We start from the raw sequence: 19,329 nt of genomic DNA, 5'->3' as shown, positions 1-19,329 counted from the left end.
AAAATCATTTTAATGTTTTGACTTTTTGTCACCTTGAAGACTGTAAGTTGAGTGGAGAAGCAGCGTTAAGATGTTTTAAATAAATAAATAAAAGATATAAAAGATAAAATTTATCTCTGGGCAGGGAGGGAGTTCTACCGGCAAGACCACCACGAAAAGGGCCATGTCTCTCATGGCTACCACTTCACTTAAGTAAATGGAAGCGTACTCATCAGGGCTTCTGACAGTAATCATAATGTTCAGGATGTTTTGTATTGGAATTGCTCAAGTCCCCGTCCATTTAAGACTTTTAATGAAAGAACCAGCACAAGACTGGGAAAAAAATATGCAGATTGTCATGCAAACTTGTTGCTACATTCGGCACGAATTGAATATTCTGAACAGCCTTCAGAGGCAGCCCTGTACAGAGCTCATTGCATTAATCAAGACTGGATATGATGATCAGATCCTGGATACATACCTACGTAAGAGCCATCAAGTCACAACCGACTTATGGCAACCCCAGCAAGGGTCTTTCAAGGCAAGTGAGAAGCAGAGGTGGTTTGCCATTGCTTTCCTCTGCAGAGTTGTCCTTGGTGGTCTCCCATCCTATCACCAGCCCTGCTTAGCTTCCAGGATCTGGCAGGAATTGGCGATATCGTGCCACCTTCCCTCCTACAGCCTGGAAAATGGTTTCCAAATCTTAATTTTCCAAGAAGGGGGAAAACTGGCAAATCAACTGAATATGGTTAAAGGCACTGCATACTTCACGTGGAACCTGTATTTCCACTTGAAGCAATGGAATGTATTAACCCCCCCATGCAAATTTACTTATTTATTTGGGGTACATGTGTGTTGCCTGTATACACATGTGTGTTCTCATGGTATATAATAAATCAAATATAAAATATATAATAAATCAAAATGAAAATATACAATAAAAACCTAATATTATAAATCCAGCTTCAGGAACCATAAAACTAAAATGCAATCCAATTTATTTAATCTAGTCTAGTCCAAAGGCCTTTAGAATGTCTTCAATATACTCTAGAAACTACTAAGGATCAATATTATCTCCTTGTAGAGGGATTTCTGTAACCTGGGGTCAGCAATGTAGAAACATAGAATCACAGAGTTGGAACGGGCCATGCAGGCCATCTAGTCCAACCCCCTGCTCAATGCAGGATCAGCCTAGAGCATCCCTGACAAGTGTTTGTCCAGCCACTGCATAAAGACTGTCAGTAAGGAGGAGCCCACCACCTCCCTAGGTAGCTGATTCCACTGTTGAACAACTCTTACTGTAAAAAATTTTCCCTAAGATCCAGCCAGTACCTTCCTCCCCTTAATTTAGACCCTTTATTGTGAATCCTATCCTCTGCTGCCCAACAGGAACAGCCGTCCTCTAAGTGACAGCCCCTTAAATACTTAAAGAAAGTAATCATGTCCCCCCTCAACTTCCTCTTCTCCAGACTAAACATTCCCAAGTCCCTCAGCCTTTCCTCATAGAACTTGGTCTCCAGGCCCCTGATCATCCTCGTCGCTCTCCTCTGCAGCCACTCCATTCTGTCCATATCCTTTTTGAAGTGAAGCCTCCAGAACAGCACACAACACTCCAGGTGTGGCCTGACAAATACAGTGTACAGTGGGACTATGACATCTTGCAATTTGGATGTTATGCCTCTGTTGATACACCCCAAGATTGCATTAGACTTTTTTGTGGCTACATCACACTGGCTGCTCATATTTAACTTATGGTCCACCTATACCCCAAGATCTTGTTCACACATACTGCTACCCAGAAGTGTATCCTCCATCCAGTATGCATGTTCCTCATTATTGTTACCCAGATGTAGAACTCAGCAATTATCCTTGTCATATTGCATCTTGTTCACATCCAGCCATTTTCCCAGCGTGTTCAGATTTTGTCTCCATATTCTGGTGTGTTCACTGCTCCTCCCAATTTGGTGTCATCTACAAATTTATTGAGAAACCCCTCCACACCCTCATCCAGATAATTTATAAAAATATTGAAAAATTACTGGGCCCAGAACTGAGCCCTGTGGCACCCCACTGGACACCTCCCTTCATTCAGATAAAATGCCATTGACAACTACTCTTTGAGTGCAGTTCTCCAACCAGTTCCCTATCCACCTAACTATCCTAAAGTCCAGTCCACAAACCTCTAGTTTACCCATCAGAACATCATGGGGAACCCTGTCAAAAGCTTTACTGAAATCCAGGTAAACAACATCAACAACATTCCCTTGATCCAGTAAGCTTGTCACTTGATCAAAGAAGGAAATGAGGTTGGTCTGGCAGGACCTTCTCACAGGTTCCAGCCAATCTACCTTCAGCTAAAGCTGGTTCCTAGGAAAACTGGAGCACATGTGGAGGAGGGCCAAGGCTCTGGAAGGGTTGGATCCATTGATCCACTCACACAAGGGTTGTGGATCACACACAAATCTTACCCACTTTCCCCTTGTTAGCGGTCCTTCTGACCCCCAGAAGGTCAATTCCTGGGGTCACAGGACCCACATGGGTCACTGGGCTGCAGTGACGAGAGGGACTGGGGCAAAATTGCTCCCTCCTTCCTCTTGCATCAGTGAGCTGCACTAATGAAATAGGCAGTTCCACCAGTGGAATAGGCAGAAAGGAAGATTTCTCCCCTTCCCCTTACTCACCGAAGGCTCCCACCCCAACACATCCCATTATTACTCCACACGGGTTCTGCAACCCCATGGACAAACATTTCTAGGGTTCTAAATGGATAAGGGGAAAGCAGGGAAGATCTGCAGCAACTACCACCTTCGGCCGACGGATGGATTCAACCCAAAGTTTAGAATTACTCCATTACCCCCATCCTCTCATTTGCAAATTGTGCCCCCCGCTATTGTTCTTATGACAGTTCTTGTTCAGTCTATGGTATTTCTATAAAACATCTGAAGAATGTGAGGTCCCCTAAGAAATGGAAGCTGTCCCTTGCTCTTTCTTGAGGCCATGCTATAAGGCATCACATGATTTCCCACTGTCTTGTGTGAAAACAAAGAAATTGACTTATCACAGATAAAAAAAGAGGCAACAGGACTTGGCAAGGAGAATGATCTGGAAAAAGGAGAGGTGTTGTTTGCACCATTTACTGGAACTGCCTGCCACAGTTTCCATAGCCATTGGCTCCTCTGCAGCTCATCTCTGCAAATGGCCTTTCCAAAGAGGCCTGTGCCGTCCATTATTTGTTCTTTTGTTCAGTCCAATGCAGATATGTCAAACATATGGCCCATGGACCAGAACAGGCCCATTCAGGGCTCTTATCTGGCCCGCAAGCAACTGGGTGAAAACCAGTCCAAATGTGGACCAGAAGGGCCTATATTAGGGTATTATACCCCCTGCTGAGGTCCCTCCCTTCCCCAAATGCGGGCCCTCCCCAGCGTCTTTCCCCAGATCTCCAGGGACTGCCCAACCAGGATTTGGCAACCCTAAGGGGCAAAGAGGGCCTGTTTGGCTCCGAGTACTGGGCAGCCAGCCCTCTTGGGGCTTGCCTGCTACCCTTGGCTGAGGCACCAGGCCAGGATGCAGTGCCTGTTGATGACTCCTCCTCTTCCAGCCAGAGCATGTTGGGCTCCCGTGTCTGCCCCCTGGGCTGCTGGAAAGATGGCAGGCAAGGATCTCTTTGGCCCCACCTTCCCAAGCCCAGCTGAGCAGCTTCCCACTTGCAGGCAGCCTGGAGAAGGTGCCCTTGGGCACAGGCAACTGTGGAAAGCTCCTGGCCAGTTCACCAAATGTGCCCACTTATGTAAGCTTGTGAATGGAGAGACTGGCTAGGCCAAGCATGCTGTGCACAGCAGCCCGGGTAAGAGAGAAAAGCCTGGCACTTATGTAAGGCACCATGCCAGGATGCAGAATGCAAACTGGGTGAGCTGGGGCCTGCTAACCCACTGACCCAAATGTGTGCTCTTTTCCTGCCTCCCTCCCTTGGCAGTGTGGGGAGTATTGAATAAGAGGTCAAGCCAAAGTACATACACGCTCCCTGGGCTCCCTGCACACAAGCGCTGCCTCATGTAACAGTCTGAATGGAAGCAAGGGGGGAGGTAGGTGAAGATCAGGGATGGGAGCAGGCATTCAGAAAAGCACACTGGGTTTGCACATGGCAGAGGCAGGCGCTGGATGTGCATCTGTGCACTTGCACATGCGGAGTAATATTTTGGGTGGTAGGTTAATGCCGTGGAGCTGGCAGGAAATAAAAGTCTGCTAAAGGCAATGAAAGTGGAGCTGGCATCTTTGGAGAGTGGCGGCGCTTGAAGATTGCTTGTGGTCCTGGGGAGCATCACAGTTCCCCTTTGTGGTTCAGGGCTGTTGTTGAATTTGGGACTTGGAGGGAGGGAGGTGTGGGATTGTGCGGCTGCCTCCCCGGCCTCCCCTCCTCAAAGCCTGTTGACCATAGCAGTTTCTTTAAGACAGGGCTTGTTGAGTTCCCCTGGTTGATGCCACCTGGCCACTTGTCTTTGGCGACCACAACTGCAGGGATGGAACGCAGCCCTTCGTTCTCCAGCTCACCAAAAGCTTCTGAAATGTGTTAGTCTTTAAAGAGCCACAAGTGTCTCTAGCACCTTGATTGTCAGGCAGTAGCTCTCTGTGCTGTGCAAAACGTCTTGTGAACATCGAGCAAAGGGTGGTTAGTTAGGTGCTGGGGTCAAGGTCAGTGTGGGTCAAGGTCAGTGGTAATGCAGCCAGAAGCTACAGAGGCAAGAATGATTGCTTCTTTTAAGCTGAGACATAACAAAAAGGGGAGAAGAATCCATGAAAATGCATGTTGAAAAGGCTTATGGTTTTGTAGAAGTTTAATAACAGAATAATAACAGAAAGGCTGAACTTTGTGAATTTTAAAACTATATGAATTTAAATAGTGGCTATTAGCCACAAGGTATAGATAGGGACTCTGGGGCAAGTGATGCTCTGTCTTCTTGGTGCTTGGGGGGGGTCAACAGTGTGAGGGCTTCTAATGTCCTGGCCCCACTGGTGGACCTCCTGATGGCACTGGTATTTCTGGCCACTGTGTGATACAGAGTGTTGGACTGGATGGGCCTTTGGCCTGATCCAACATTGGCATCTCTTATGTTCTCATGTTCTTATGTTCTTAAGCAGCTTCTTGGGTGGCTTAACAATCCAAATTTTAATAGGTCCCACTGATAACATTGTTCTTGGGATGTTATATGATGACACTTTCAGTAAATCCTGGGAAATTCTTGGTAAAAAGCTTGATACTATTATTTGTAAAAAGAATGATTTTGCACTTTTCTACCTACTTCATAAAGGTGAAAATCACAAAGGCCTTTCAGGTCTGATGTTTTGAACTGATACTTAAAACAGAAAGTTTCACCCTTCTAAGCCTATTGACTTCAATATACTTAGATGGATGTAGTTCTGGTTAGGATTGCACTGTTAAATAGCTAACATTAATTACTTCTACCCACGAGCATTATAATAAAAATTTGTTAATGTCTGAGATTCTGGAGACCTGGGTTTCAGATCCCCTCTCTGCCATGAACCTTACTGGGTGACCTTGAGTCTAACCTATCTCACAGGGTTTGTGTGAGGATAAAAAGGGGAAAGGACAGCTAGGCATGCTGTCCTGAATAGGGAGGAGCATGAACTGGGAAAATGGAGGTTCGTTTCAGTTTGTGGGGCCACACGAACCACCATCCTTTTCGGACCTTCCCGTTTATATTTATTTATTTTATTTATTGTTTCAACTTTTTCCCCGCCGAAGCAGGCTCAGGGCAGCTTACATAAAAACCAATAAAACAAGATACGTATCACAATAAAAATACATAAAACATGACATAAGACCATTAATATATCAATGGCGGTACAGTATAATAAAGTGCATTCATGAACATGATCAGCGGTGGATACCATTCTAGGTAGCTTCTAGCTCTAGGTTGGCACAGGGCTGAGCTGATAAAGTCCAGCTCCTATTGAAATGCCTGCTGGAAAAGCTCCGTTTTCACGGCCCTGCAGAACTGGTTCATTTCATGAGGTTCATGATGTGGCAGAATGCCCCCCCTGCAGGCTAGAGATGCCAAACTCTCAACTAGTCTCCAGCTGACTATTCTCTACTTGCCCTCCAAGTTTGGGGAGTATTGGGTTTAGGAGGGCTGAGTTACATCCCCCTAAAGCAGGTGCCCACAAGAAAGTGCTCTCTGGGGGAAATCACAGACAGTTCCCTTCTCTCTGTGCCTCTGTCTCTAACGCGCAGCATGCCTGCTGAGGATGGAAAACAATGGCTGTGTGTGAGCTGGGGGTATATATCTTTCTGCTCTCATTGAACAGAATGGAAGCTCTCTTATTGGTGAGAGAGCTCTCTTAAGGCCATCTGGATTTGATGCTGTGCACACATCTTGTAGCACAGTTTTAAAAACACTTTCCTGGGAGTAAGTCCTATTGAATAACATGGGACTTATTTCCGAGTAGACCTGCTTAGAATTATTCCATAATCTACCTTAATGCAATCTGACTGAATCTCTCCTCAGCATGCAGTTCAGAAGTCTTTGCTCAGCTGATGCTTGTCACTCAAGGCTCTGTGGCTTCTGTGAAGAATTAACCATTCACAGTCCTTCAGCTGTTTGTACAGCACTTCTGAGCTTCTTAAAAGTACAGTCCATCACACAAGTACCAAACACCCCAGAGCCCACTGTTCACAGGAGGAATGACTTCCAATTCCCTTCCCTCTCTGCCTCTGACTAACCCACAGCGTGCCTGCTGCTGACGGAAAACAATGGCTACTTGTGAACTGGGGGTATATATCATTCTGCTCCCATAGAGCAGAATGGAGCTCTCTTATTGGTGGCCAGCACTGCCTGTCAGGCTTTGGAGGGCCACTATTGGTGTTTCCAGGGCTGCAGAAGCCCATCCCCCCATTGCTTTGACAATTGTAATTGATTGGTGCCAGTGTGTGTGCCGTGGATGCCACCGACATGCCCCACCACGAGATGCCTGAACCTCTGAAAACCATGTGGAGGGTCGTGGGAGGGTCGTTGATGTGAGATCTCATGGACCCAGGTGATTTTAGTTGCGAATTTAGGATCATGGGCAGGTTCATGCCTATCCCTAGTTTTGAACTTCTTGGAGGAAGTATGGGATAAAAGGCACTAGACAGACAAATGGATGTAGGCCAAGAGTGGTATATGATGTCCACCAGGGCAAGGTGCTCTCCGAAATAAGACAGAGGATGTGAATGTGGGCAGTGTTCCTGTTGATCTGGATTCTGGAGACTTGAGAAAAGAATCAGAGGACACCTTCAGCAACTATTTGCTAGAATGATGCAGACTCCGGGAAGCTGTCCATGGCATAGAGCAGTCTCAGAAGACATCACACCAGAAAGCCTGTGGAAGGAGAATGACGTTGATGAAGGCAAAGTTGTTTGTGGTTCACACACAGGCGCTGGGGGGAGCATGACTGGGAGAGAATTCAAGGAAGAAAGCAAGCTTAGGGAAGGAACTCATAGACAAGACAGGAAATAGCAAGGAGGAGGAGGAGGAGGAGATACCAAGGAGCAAAATAGATCCACAAAGGCAGAGCGCAGGATGAAATTCAAAGAGCTGTGCACGTGCCATTCATTAACCTACCTACAACCACTTCTTATCCCTAGTTATAGGGACTGCTAGGAGGTAAAGGCCAAACTGATATTGTGTTAGTCCTTACAGTCCTAACCCGTTCTGCAACATTTCAGCCTTAGTTCATAACACAGATTCTATAGTTATGTTACAGACATGGCAGCCTCAGTTATAAATCAGTGATTCAGACCAAATTCTACTGCCTCTTTTTCTGGAGTTTTGAAAAAGATAGAATAAACACAAATCACAAATTTCATGGGGTAAATTTCATAGCAGGATGAAGACATGAAACAGTAACCTTGAATCAAATGCAAGGATAACCAAGTCTATGGAAATGTTGAAATAGATAGCTGTTTTTCTCCCCAAATATGCTCACATCAACACAGTTTATTGCTAAATAAGGATTTGAATTTTCAGAAGTATGTCCTTTTCTCTTTTGAGATTTCTTTCTTTCTTTTGTTACAATAACCAAATTGTTCTGGAAAGCCAACTTCTCTTTTCTGAAATCAGTACACCTTTTGATTTTACTTTTGTTTCCCTGTTGTTAAAATGTTATTGAAGAACGAAGCCACACAGCATTTCTGACGTATGGGAAGTATTTCTCAAAAGCAAAATTCCAATAGCTCTGCTGAAGGGAGACAGAGAAAAGAAAGCGCCTTCAGAGGCCTCTAGTGACAGCCCACCTTCTGCGTTACTCTCAATCGGCATCTTCATTTTCACACATGCGCTTTCTGGCGATTGGAGTAATGAAAGGAATGATGTCTGTTTCCCATGCCTTTGATTCTGCCCCTCATTATTTTAATCCCTTTTCAATCTGTTCTGGATTTGGCCCAACAAGAATAAGCAAATCCCTTCTACAGAGTTCTTAATTGATATTTTCTTCAACTCTCCTCAACAGTAGCTATTTTGGCATCCAGAAAAGATTTGGTGTCATCCGAGTGGTAGAAAATATATTTTAATCTTTTCGCAGCAGCAGCATCTCGAAGACGTAGCATTTGGGGTGGCAGATGGGGTGGCAAAGAAGTTGCCTAAAGGGGCAGGGCACTGATCTAGTCGCCGCAGGAACTTTTCAATTAAAAGATGAAAGATTTTGCAGTTTTGAGGCATTAGAGAGATGCCTGGTATCAGTCATGCAGCATCCATATCAATATTGAAGAGCTGGCGATATTTTGGAAAGGGCTGCAAGTTCATTCTTATCCTACTGAAAAGATTTTCAAATTAGCTGAAGGAGAGTCAACCCGAGAAAGCCGCCTTCCCTGTGTACTGTCTTCATAAAGGACAGGCCTCTTCAGCAAAATGACAGCATCATCTTCTGGCATGATGGGATAGATTTACAAAACTGCTTCATTGTTCATTGGTGTCTGTGTAACCTTTAGACTTGACTGTTGCAACACTTTTTTGTCTTGTGTGGCTGCCCTTAAAGAGGCACACGATTGACTTCTGGGAGTTTAGTAGCAGTGTACTGGCAACAAACTGGCTTCTGATCTTCTTCCAACCATATCTTATTTACCCAGCCAGCCTACAAAAAAATCAAAACAGTGTAGGCCTTACCTGTGTTAAGAAACACTACGTTAGAAACTACTTCGATTTCCTTTGTTAATAACTAAGGGCAGATTCTGGATCTTGCATTCTCTGCCTAGAGAAATATTGGCCTGTGCAGATATTTCATCTGTGCACACATAAGGGCAGGGGGTGGGGTGGGAAATCTGCCACGAACCTCCATGCATTTGAGATGCTGGCTGCAAGGGAGATTCCATGCATATACACTGTGATAGGCATAGGCTTTGAACACATATGTCCCTTTTTTACAGGCACAGATTGCAAAGTTTATGCGTATTATCATGCATGCATGTAGAATGCCGGGAGGACAGGAGCAGGACTTCAAACATGTTGAAGTTACACCCCTCAGGTGAACTCCTGATTTACCCCCACATATTCAGCTGTACACACATGAACTAACTGCACAGTGTTATTGGGGATTGCATAATTTCTTTTCCCACAGAGATCTGACAAATCCTAAGACTTTTCTTCATCCAGAAATAATGTAAGATATTTAGATTTAGGAAGGTGGTTTAGTTGGCATGGATAGATATGAGTGATTTTTAAGCCTTTGGGCTTAATTATTTTTTCATACCTTAAGGCATTCTGAGTCTTCATTATATGGTATAGCACAATTCAGCAACTTGAACACATGGAAAATTACGTGCACCATGACTTATTATGAACTGGAGATTCAGAGAATTTATTCTCTGTTGCCAATGTCAGGAAAAAAAAATCCCTCACATACAACTTCGGAACATTTCTGTAAATAAAAGTAGTGTGCCTTTGTTTTATTATGTATTAAACTATTTATATGCTGCCTTTCCTGCCAAGTGGCTTAAGGTTGCTTACAAAAAACCTAAAAGGCTACACAATTTCCCCTCCTTATAGAATTAACTGCCAAATGCAACCTTACATTCCCTACAGAAGGTGGACAGCATAGAGGCACTTCACACTTCTGGGAGGGCATTACCTAAAGCTGGAGCCACACCCCCAAAAAACTGGTTGGTTGTTTGACTGTTCAAAGGGAGGGTCTACTAGGAGGAGTCATGAAAGGATCTGAGGTAGCAAAATCATTTACACCAGGAAATATGGTCTTTCAAGTAAGCTGGACCAGATTGTTTAGGTACTTAAATATCAAAAACAGCACCTTGAATCAGACCCATAAATATATTGATGACCAGTGCAGCTTTTCCAAGATATGAGTCTTGGAAACCAATATTACCAATTGGCTTCCAGATAGTCTTCAAGAGCACATACCACAATGCAGTTGTCTAGCCTCAAGGTTACAGAAGCATGGATCAATATGACCAGAGCTCATGAAGAGAGATAATTTTTACACCAAATGAAGCCAATAGCATGCAGTCTTGGCTTCTGCAGTTACCTGATCTTCTGACAAAAGTGTAAAATCTAATAATAGCCCAAAGCTTTTTAAAGAGCCACCCCATCCAAAGTAGATAGGACAATCCCTGCCAAAGTCTACATCTTACTGACCACCATCACCTCCATCTTGTCTGGATTCAAACATATCTTGTTCTCCCTCAGCTTCTGGACCACAGTCACCAGTGGTCCAGTATGGAGAGCACTGCCTCTAGTGCATTATCCAAAGAAATAAAAAAGCTTTGTTTCAACATACTGATGACATACAGCTGTGAATCTTTTGGACAATCACATCCAAAGGTCTTCTTCAACATTCACCATGATTTTGTGGGTATGACCAGACAAAAAAGACTGAAATCACTTTACACCCTATCTCTCAATTCTGCTGTCTTCTCAAAATGCTCCAGTAATATAAAGTGGTCCATGCTGTTAGATTCAGCAGAAAGATCTTACAAAACAAAAAGGGACACATTTCCTTCATCCAGCGGTGTTCAGAGACCATCCACCATGGCCCACCAGTAACTCAGCAATGTCTCTCTCGGTTATTTTTCCCAATGGTATATGTGACAGAGGCTAACCAATGGCCATGGTCTCCTTGTAAAGCTTATTTAGAAAAGGATGGATGATAGGAGTGTGCAATCAGATCTACCCAAACTGAAAGTATACCCAAAAATACCTTATCAGTATTTTTTGGGTTTGCTTTAGCATCCAAAATGTATCTGGGTTTTCTTGGGAAAACCAGGGGGGAATCCCAAGAAAATCCTGGATACATTTGGGAATTACTGGTAGATCTGAAAACGGCAAGAGGTGGGAGCACGTTGCTGGGCTTCTGCAGTCCCTTTAAACTGCAAAGAAGCAGAAGACAGCCCCCACCAACTCAGCTTGGGGCTGGCTGGCTTCTCCTGCAGCCCAGTTTAAACCAGGCTGCAAAAGACAATCAACTGGGGCGGCAGGAGCTGAAAGCTCCACACTGCCTCAGTTGGGGTAGCCCAGGATTGTCCAGGACAGTGGGAGCTGAGAGCTCCTCTCTCTGCCTTGGCTCAGCAGAGAAGTCAGCCCAGGACCACCTGTGCCTGTGGGGAGCAGACTGTTCCCCGCAGACACAGCCTCTTGTGTGCAATTTTCACCCTGTTTTATTCTTCTTATCAGTCCTATTGGACCCAAAAAGATTTGGGATTTCCCCAAAAAAATCCCGGATCCTGATACTGCCCTCTTTGTTGCAGGAGGGAGGTGCTATAACCAACTGGGCCTGGTTAGACATGGGCAAAACATTCACCTGCATTATCAGACCACTATTTCCCTGCTTAACACCAAAGGTTAATTCTAACATATTACCTTTCTCATGTGTAAGGTTCATTACAATCTGAGACACACTTATAGTTCCTACATTGGCCAGGAGCACTTCAGGATAGCCTGAGAAGGTTGCCTCAGCATGAATGTTGAAGGAGCCCAGAAGAACTTGTCCAGGGGTCCTAAAGTGCAGGTTCTAGCCCTCCTCCACAAGCTCAGCCAGGGCTCCTGCTGATGACCTAGGTAAACAGTACACCAGTGGGAGACCCAGACAGTCCGTGATACCCAACACAAGGTGCATAAATCAGTGGCTGCAATCATCTGCATCAGGAATCTGCGAAAGGAGACAGACTCCCAGAGAATTACCACTTCCACCCCCCATTGGTCCTTCAGTTCAGGTCTGATGAGGGACTGAAAACCTGGCTGGCATAATTAGTAATATTTTGTCATCATTGTCAGCTTCATCAAGCTAGTTCTCAGTCACATATAGCTGGTCAGCTCCCCCAATCATATAGCAAGGAATTCTTATTTTTAACAGACCCGGCAAAGATCAAAATCACATTCAAAGTGAAAGATTAGAGGGTTTTTCCACCTGTCTTGGAATGTTTGATTAAACAACCAGTGTGTCCTCTTATGTCACCCCAGTTGTCTCCAAAAACTGCCACATTCCCTACAACCACACCTCCCTAAGTACAGTTGGGCTCCATATAATAGATTGTCACAGATATTGACCCTAACCAATTACTTATCAAATCATCAAATCCTATATCTCTCTATCCCATCCCCCAAGTCTCAAAACAGAAATAATAATAGCCAGAAAGTATAGACCACTCTGGCAATTATCCTTGGTGCACAGATTGAACTTTCTCTAGTAATTTGTCTGATTTCCTACAAAACAACTGGACTGTGGAGCACAGGACAGAAAGTCTCCAAACAGGAGGTGCAGCTGGAAGTATCTCATTGTCAATCATATTTCCTGGCAGTGTTTTGATGTGCTCTTATTGCAATGTTCTGAGTCTCTTTATACTGGCAGTGAAGAGAATGAGGATTGTTCCTTTTAATGGATAGACTGAGGCTGATTCAGATGGCTCAAGCTCATTTGTATAAAACTGATTTAGTAGCAGATCAGCTGCTTTTTTACATTTTCTATTTTACTGGCCAATGAACACAAAAAATAAAGTAATGAGTAAGTATATAAGCATTTTAAGTAATAAGCATAGTTTTGTAATGGCTTCGATTGAATAGAACATATCATTTGTACTAAGCTTCTCTAGCTATCTTCTAAAATAATTAGATATTTATCAGTTTATCCACATTAAAGTTAGGTTTTGTATGCATCCCATTTAATTGTTCGTCTAGATTTTCTTTACAGATATTTGCTGCTGTCCCTGTTTGTTTGTTTAGCATCACCAGATCCAATATATGTCATGTTGCTCTTGTTTAAATTACTATAATTGAACCCTGACCTCTTTATTTCCATGCAGGGCTGGTTCAGTCCTGGCCAGGTATTTGTGCTCGATGAGTATTGCGCCCGTAATGGAGTCAGAGGCTGTCATAGGCATCTCTGCTACCTCAGTGATTTGCTTGAGCGAGCAGAAAATGGAGCAATGATTGACCCCACCTTGCTTCACTACAGTTTTGCCTTTTGTGCTTCGCATGTTCACGGCAACAGGTAAGGGAACAACTCTTCTCTGCAGCACCAAGGGGAGAATTTCTCTGGATAAACACAATAGACCCCAAAGCATTTTTAGCACACAACTTATCTAAAAGCAGAACTGGTTTGTTTCTTTGTTTTCTTACTTGCCTAAATGAAAACAGCATTTAAAAAGGAGATAATATAAATATATGATATTTATATTTGATAATTGCTTGATGCAGATTGGTAAGATCATGGGGTAGTGTGAGACTGCAGAACGTATTTTTATCCAATGGGATACACCACTATATATTCCATGTGTCACCTTGCTTTTCATGATTTTATGTTGTGATTAATGAGAGTGAAAACATTAACTAATGAAGATGAGAAATTGTTTTATTAGCCACAATGTATTATAGATTAAAGATTTTAAACAAATACAGTACCCATCACTGTACAAAAATCATTCCCATTGATGGCTTTATTGCAAATCATCTGAGATTCACATGATTCAGGCTTTATGTTTCAGATGCATGTTCAAAACATATAGATACTGGAAAACATAATGCAGTATGCTTAGAAATCTGATCTTGTGTATGTATTGAATGAGGTAAAGCAGAGGTGAATTAAACCCAATTCCTTAACCTCTTACAACAGCATGACAGGAAGCAGGGAAAGGGAAAGTAGCTTCCTGTGACTCTTTTATACTATAGTAATACAGTGTTTTATACTGCTGCTGAAATCATGATGCCAACTTCTCCTGCTACTTAAAGCTACTGTGTCAGCATTGTTGGCTGTGTGAACACAGGATACAGAACTGTATCATCTGTACCCAAATAGTGGGTGTGCAGTAGGGGTGTTCATTCCGTTAAAAAAAAAAAAACTTTTTGGCATTTTTTGGGTATTCAGCATACCGAATCAGATCCCCTGAGCTGATTCAGCTGCCGAATACTGAATTTCGGCTTTCTCGGGAAGACACTGCTGCCTGCTTTTCCCCCATCCCCATAGGAAACAATGGAGGATTGAGGGCACCCTCTTTGGATGCTCCTAGAATTGGACCCCCTGGTCCAATTCTTTCCAAACCTGGAGGGTCTTTTAGGGAGAGGCTCCAGCAGCTACAGTACAAATTTGGCGCCTCTACCACAAACCCCTTCCCCCCCAGCCCCCTGAATACTTGTTAGAAGATTTTTGCCATTGACTACAATGGCCCAATAGGATATAATGGAGCCGAATACCGAAAATTTTCGGGTACCAATAGAATACCGGTATTGGTATTTGGGTATATTCCGGAATCCCCCCCAAAATTGACTTTATTATACCCAAATGAAAAAAAACATTTTTTTTCCTGCACAGCTTTAGTGTACAAGCATGACTGATCCATTGTGCAATTACCTCCCCTTGTCCAGAAGTACCTCTTTAGCCCAATACAATGGGTTGTAACATAAAACAACTGGGGAAGTGAGTTTAATTTTTTAAAATCCTATCACCACTTGACAGCCATAATAGCTACATAGCAGTTTCTAATCTAAAGGAGATTTTATGGCTGCAAGTTTCCTTTCTCTATAGACAGCAATGGTATTTGTTGCACTGGTGTTTTTCTTTTTGGAAGTTGCATTCTATACAGTGAGATGTCACACTCTGTTCTGCATATGCTACTGAATAACAGAGTGTTATAAAATAATGAAGTGTTTTTGTAAGCTCTCTTGGTAAACATCATCATGAATTATTATACACATTGCCTGTATTTTACATTATAAGACTGCCACTCAAACTGCAATTGCACTGATGCATCTTGTCAGGGTAAGGGGTTGGTGTTCCTTATTTTCTTTTTTGTTTCTTACTTTCCTTTGCTTCTTTTGTTGGCATTACCTATTATTATTACTGCTATTGTTTTTTGCTTTCAGATTGTTTTGTTTCATTTCTTTTGTTATGATTTTATCTGTCCTTCATTTCCCCCCCTTTTCTGCTGTTCTTACCTTTTTCATTTAAACCATCCCTATCATACCCCAAAGCCAAAAAATGGAAGAGATTCTTGGTGGCTTACTGCCAATTGCAAACAATCCCCCAGCTACTGAAGTAGAGCCAAAAAAGGATTCCAAAAAGGAGTCCAAAAAGAGGAAAGAGAGTAAATCCCAGCCACCTCCTGAGCCCAAAAGGTAAGAAATGGCAGCATTCGTGGTTATAGTGTTTCATACCAAGTTTTATAATAGTGGTTTTGGTCTTTTCATCATCTGTAAGAGCTAAAAGTCCAAGGAAATTCACAGGTGGGCTGAATTCTTCCAAAGCAAATTAGGAATCATTAGGTGTGATCCTCAGATTCCATTCATCTTCATAGGATACGAGCACATGTTTTCATAAATGATTTAGAAGATGAGTACTTTATATCACATTTTTAGAATCCTTTCTGTAGTTTAATTAAATGAAACCAATGCTGAATTGACTCAGGGAATGCAACTGGGGTAGTTAAGGCCCTGTTTGAACTGTGTAAGTCATTAATAGGGCTGCCAGCCTGTGGCAACCAACAGGAGATTGCAGGGAGAAGAGACTTACTTTAGCATCACACTGGTGCCACGAAGGCTCTTCCAGTGCTACCTGGGAGTGACATCAAAATGCCAGGGTGACACTCTAGCATCCAACCTCAGTCTCTATAGTTTAACCATAGAGTTTTGATCAAATGGTAGAGGATCACCTGAAGCAACAATGTCACTTCAGGCTGCCCTGTAGCCAGAAATTTTGGGTTGGTAGATCATGGGGAAATTTTATGTGGCAGCAGGGGAGGGGAGGGGGTGGGCCTTCCCTGAACTCCAAGTGGCAATTTCACCACTAAGAGATCAGGTGTGGGCAGTCCCTGCTAGAAAAACCTTTACATGCTGTTTTTCAAGTGGGGGCTGCATGCACCTGAAATCCAAGCGGCGAAATCGCCACTTGGAGTTCAGGGAAGGGGTGCGGCTGGCAGCCGTCCCTCTTTCTCACCTCCATTTAATGTCACAGGAAGGGAGGGAGAGGGAGGAAGGGTGAGGGGGGAGAAGGGCAGCAGCTGTTGTGGGGCATGCCTCACATTTGAGGGGGCAGAGCTCCAAAATGCCCTACTGTATCTACGGGCCTGCTTCAGAGTCACACCAGAAGTGATGTCATGATGTTGGTGTGATGCTGATCCCCCCCCCCTTTCCTTGGCATTTCCTCACCACCACCCAGCTGAGCAATTGCAGGCAGAGCCAAGGAGCAGGAGGTCTCTCGCCAAAGTGGGAGACATGGTCTCCATAGTTAAGAATCATAGTTCATATTTGAAAATGGTATAATCTGCCGGGGGGAAACAAATGCTTATTTATATATCAATGAAACATATTTTTATTTATTTTATTAATTCAATTTATACCCCGTCCTCCCCGCGAATGGGCTCAGGGTGGCTTACAACATATAACCATAATGTGTCCATGCATGCTCACACATGACACTAGTCTTCCTGAACTTGGAAAAAAAAAATTCTTCTACGACCCCGGGTCTGAATGGGATTGTAGGTTCAGTCCCCTAGCATCACTAACTAAAGGATCGAAGCTGATAGCAGAGCGGGAAAAGACTTCGTATTGTATTATTCAAAGGCCAGTGGCAATCAGGCTGACAGAAATATGTGAGATGAACTGTTGCAATATACAATGCAAGAAATGTTTTCTTCGTTTCTGGCTCAACACATGGCAGGTTGAATTTTGTAGGGACATTGTTGGTCAGGGTACAGTGGCCATTATCTCCTGGGTGCAACCTTTAAGGCAAGAAATGTTGTGACTTCTAAAGAGGAGAGAAGGGTTCCTCTGGTGTTTTCAGTAAAAAGGATTGTAATAATAACCACAAGTAATTCTAAACACTGGATAAAAATGTTCTTAAAAATACAACTCTATTTGCACAGCAGACTTTCAGTAACATTCACATGCCTAAGGATGGAAAACCATCAATCACTTGCTAGAGAGATGTCCAGTTTAATCAGCAGGAGTCTTCTAAAGTAACCAGTTTGCAGATTATGGTTATATTTCTACTTGTACTCCCATACAAATCAAAAGTCCTGTTTCTTCATTTCTGTTTGCTTTCTAGATTTACATTCTTACCCCACTTTTATTATTTTAAACACACTTTTTATTATTATAAACACACTTTTTTCATAAGAGTAGATGTGTCATATTAGAACTGGAAGTTAATCCCTTTGCTCTGAGAAAGCAATTTGAAAAGCAAGGGAAGAAATCCTGCGCTGGCAACAACTGGTAGTTGAGCTTGCTGTGAAATGAGGTTGGCTGTCAGTCAGAATATGCCACTCCAGTAATGAAGGTCGAAGAGAGAGAATTCTGGGTGGCTATCAATCTCCTGTGTAAGCGATAGACAGTGATGGAGCTGAGGTGGGTTGTCTGTTTCTATTGTGTTTGTGTAAGGTCAGACAGTGAGACAACAGTAGCTTGCAGTCAGTGAGAAAGTGCAGAGAGAATGTGATTCAGATGGTGCAGGACAGCCTGAAGGTCAGGACTGACAGGATGACAGGCCATCAGAGGAAAGAAACTAACTAGATGTGGTCCAGGGTCCTGCTTCACAAATACAATCTGGTTATCTGATCAGTGTCAGTGTAGGACAGGAACAAAATGGCTGCTGTTAGAAATACACCTCTAGCTCCGCTATGACCTCTCTGCCATATCATGTGAAATCTCCACCAAGCAAAAAAAAAAAAAAAAGAATTTTGCACTTTTGTTTTCAGAGTTTTCAAGAAGTTTGTTGAGTTTGTAATGATCAAGTTGACTTTCTTCTTGAGTCACCATGCTAGTTTCCCTCCTCAAATATTATATATAGATATATAGATATAGATATATAAAGGATATGTTACTGTTACTAATACTGGCTATGAAATTCCCTAAGAATTCTAAGCACACATATCTAATTAATTGACTTGAATTTTTTAAAAAATTAAAACACAGAAAAAGAAAAGTTGTAAAATTTGCTCAGATCTGGTCCTTACCTATTAGGGTAAGTAAAGGTAAAGGTTCCCTTGCTCGAAAGCCAGTCGAATCCGACTCTAGGGTTGCGGTGCTCATCTCTGTTTCAAAGCCAAAGAGCCAGCACTGTCCGAAGACGTTTCCGTGGTCATGTGGCCAGCATGACTAAACACCAAGGTGCACGGAACGCTGTTACCTTCCCACCGAAGTGGTACCTATTTATCTACTTGCAATTTCTTGCTTTCGAACTGCTAGGTTGGCAGGAGGTACCTATTAGGTACCTATTAGGGTAAGCCAACCTAAAAAGCAATTTCCCAGGAGTCAATGAATGATCACTCTGACTAATCAGATGAAGTGCTAAAAACAAGGTTACATTGTAACAATGGGGGTATTGTTTAAATTCATAACAGAGGCAAGAACTCATGCACCGTCCTCACTTTATATTCCATATGTTTATCTGAAGACTGAAATATAGCCTGTGTGTCTATAGCTGTATGATGCATTGGGCTGCCTCCTTACAGTCATAATTTTACATGCATATTCTGGCTTTCAGATAAATGCGGTGGTCATCAGGGACACAACATGAATTATTCTACTTCCCTCCACACATTCAAAAACTTCTGAAATGAGTTATAGAATGTTATCTAGCAAACCTTTTTAATTTATGCATAGCTCTGTTCCTCTGTCATTTTCATGTAAGTATAACAGAGCCTGCAGAGAAAAGATAGAGAGAATAATGATTTATTTATTTATTACTATTTTTATCCCACCCCTTCCCTGGCAATCAGGGCTCAGGGCAGTCAGCAACATAAATACAAAACATAAATAATATAAATATTCTATAAAAGAATTTAATATACTGGCACTTTGGCATAACAATCAGAAAAGCTGATAGTAGGCCCAGTAAGAGTACCAGGGCTATTTTTGG

At 42.9% G+C, this 19,329-nt stretch overlaps 1 protein-coding gene across 4 annotated transcripts in view; it reads left to right on the top strand.

The window, feature by feature from the left end:
* Positions 1 to 19,329, top strand: part of CADPS (Ca++-dependent secretion activator) — a 517,458-nt gene that overhangs the window by 329,983 nt on the left and 168,146 nt on the right. For 3 of the 4 annotated variants that reach the window (XM_015406839.1, XM_015406838.1, XM_015406840.1), the window contains exon 13: positions 13,283 to 13,470. In XM_015406839.1, the coding sequence (XP_015262325.1) occupies positions 13,283 to 13,470 (188 nt within the window). Of the gene's footprint in view, positions 1 to 13,281; positions 13,471 to 19,329 lie in introns of all 4 variants that reach the window. The other variant, XM_015406842.1, reaches the window with a different exon arrangement.

The sequence above is a fragment of the Gekko japonicus genome, unplaced genomic scaffold (assembly GCF_001447785.1).
Source record: "Gekko japonicus isolate JY-2015 unplaced genomic scaffold, Gekko_japonicus_V1.1 scaffold899, whole genome shotgun sequence".
NCBI classification, from domain to species: domain Eukaryota; kingdom Metazoa; phylum Chordata; class Lepidosauria; order Squamata; family Gekkonidae; genus Gekko; species Gekko japonicus.
This window is presented reverse-complemented; position numbering and strand designations above follow the sequence as displayed.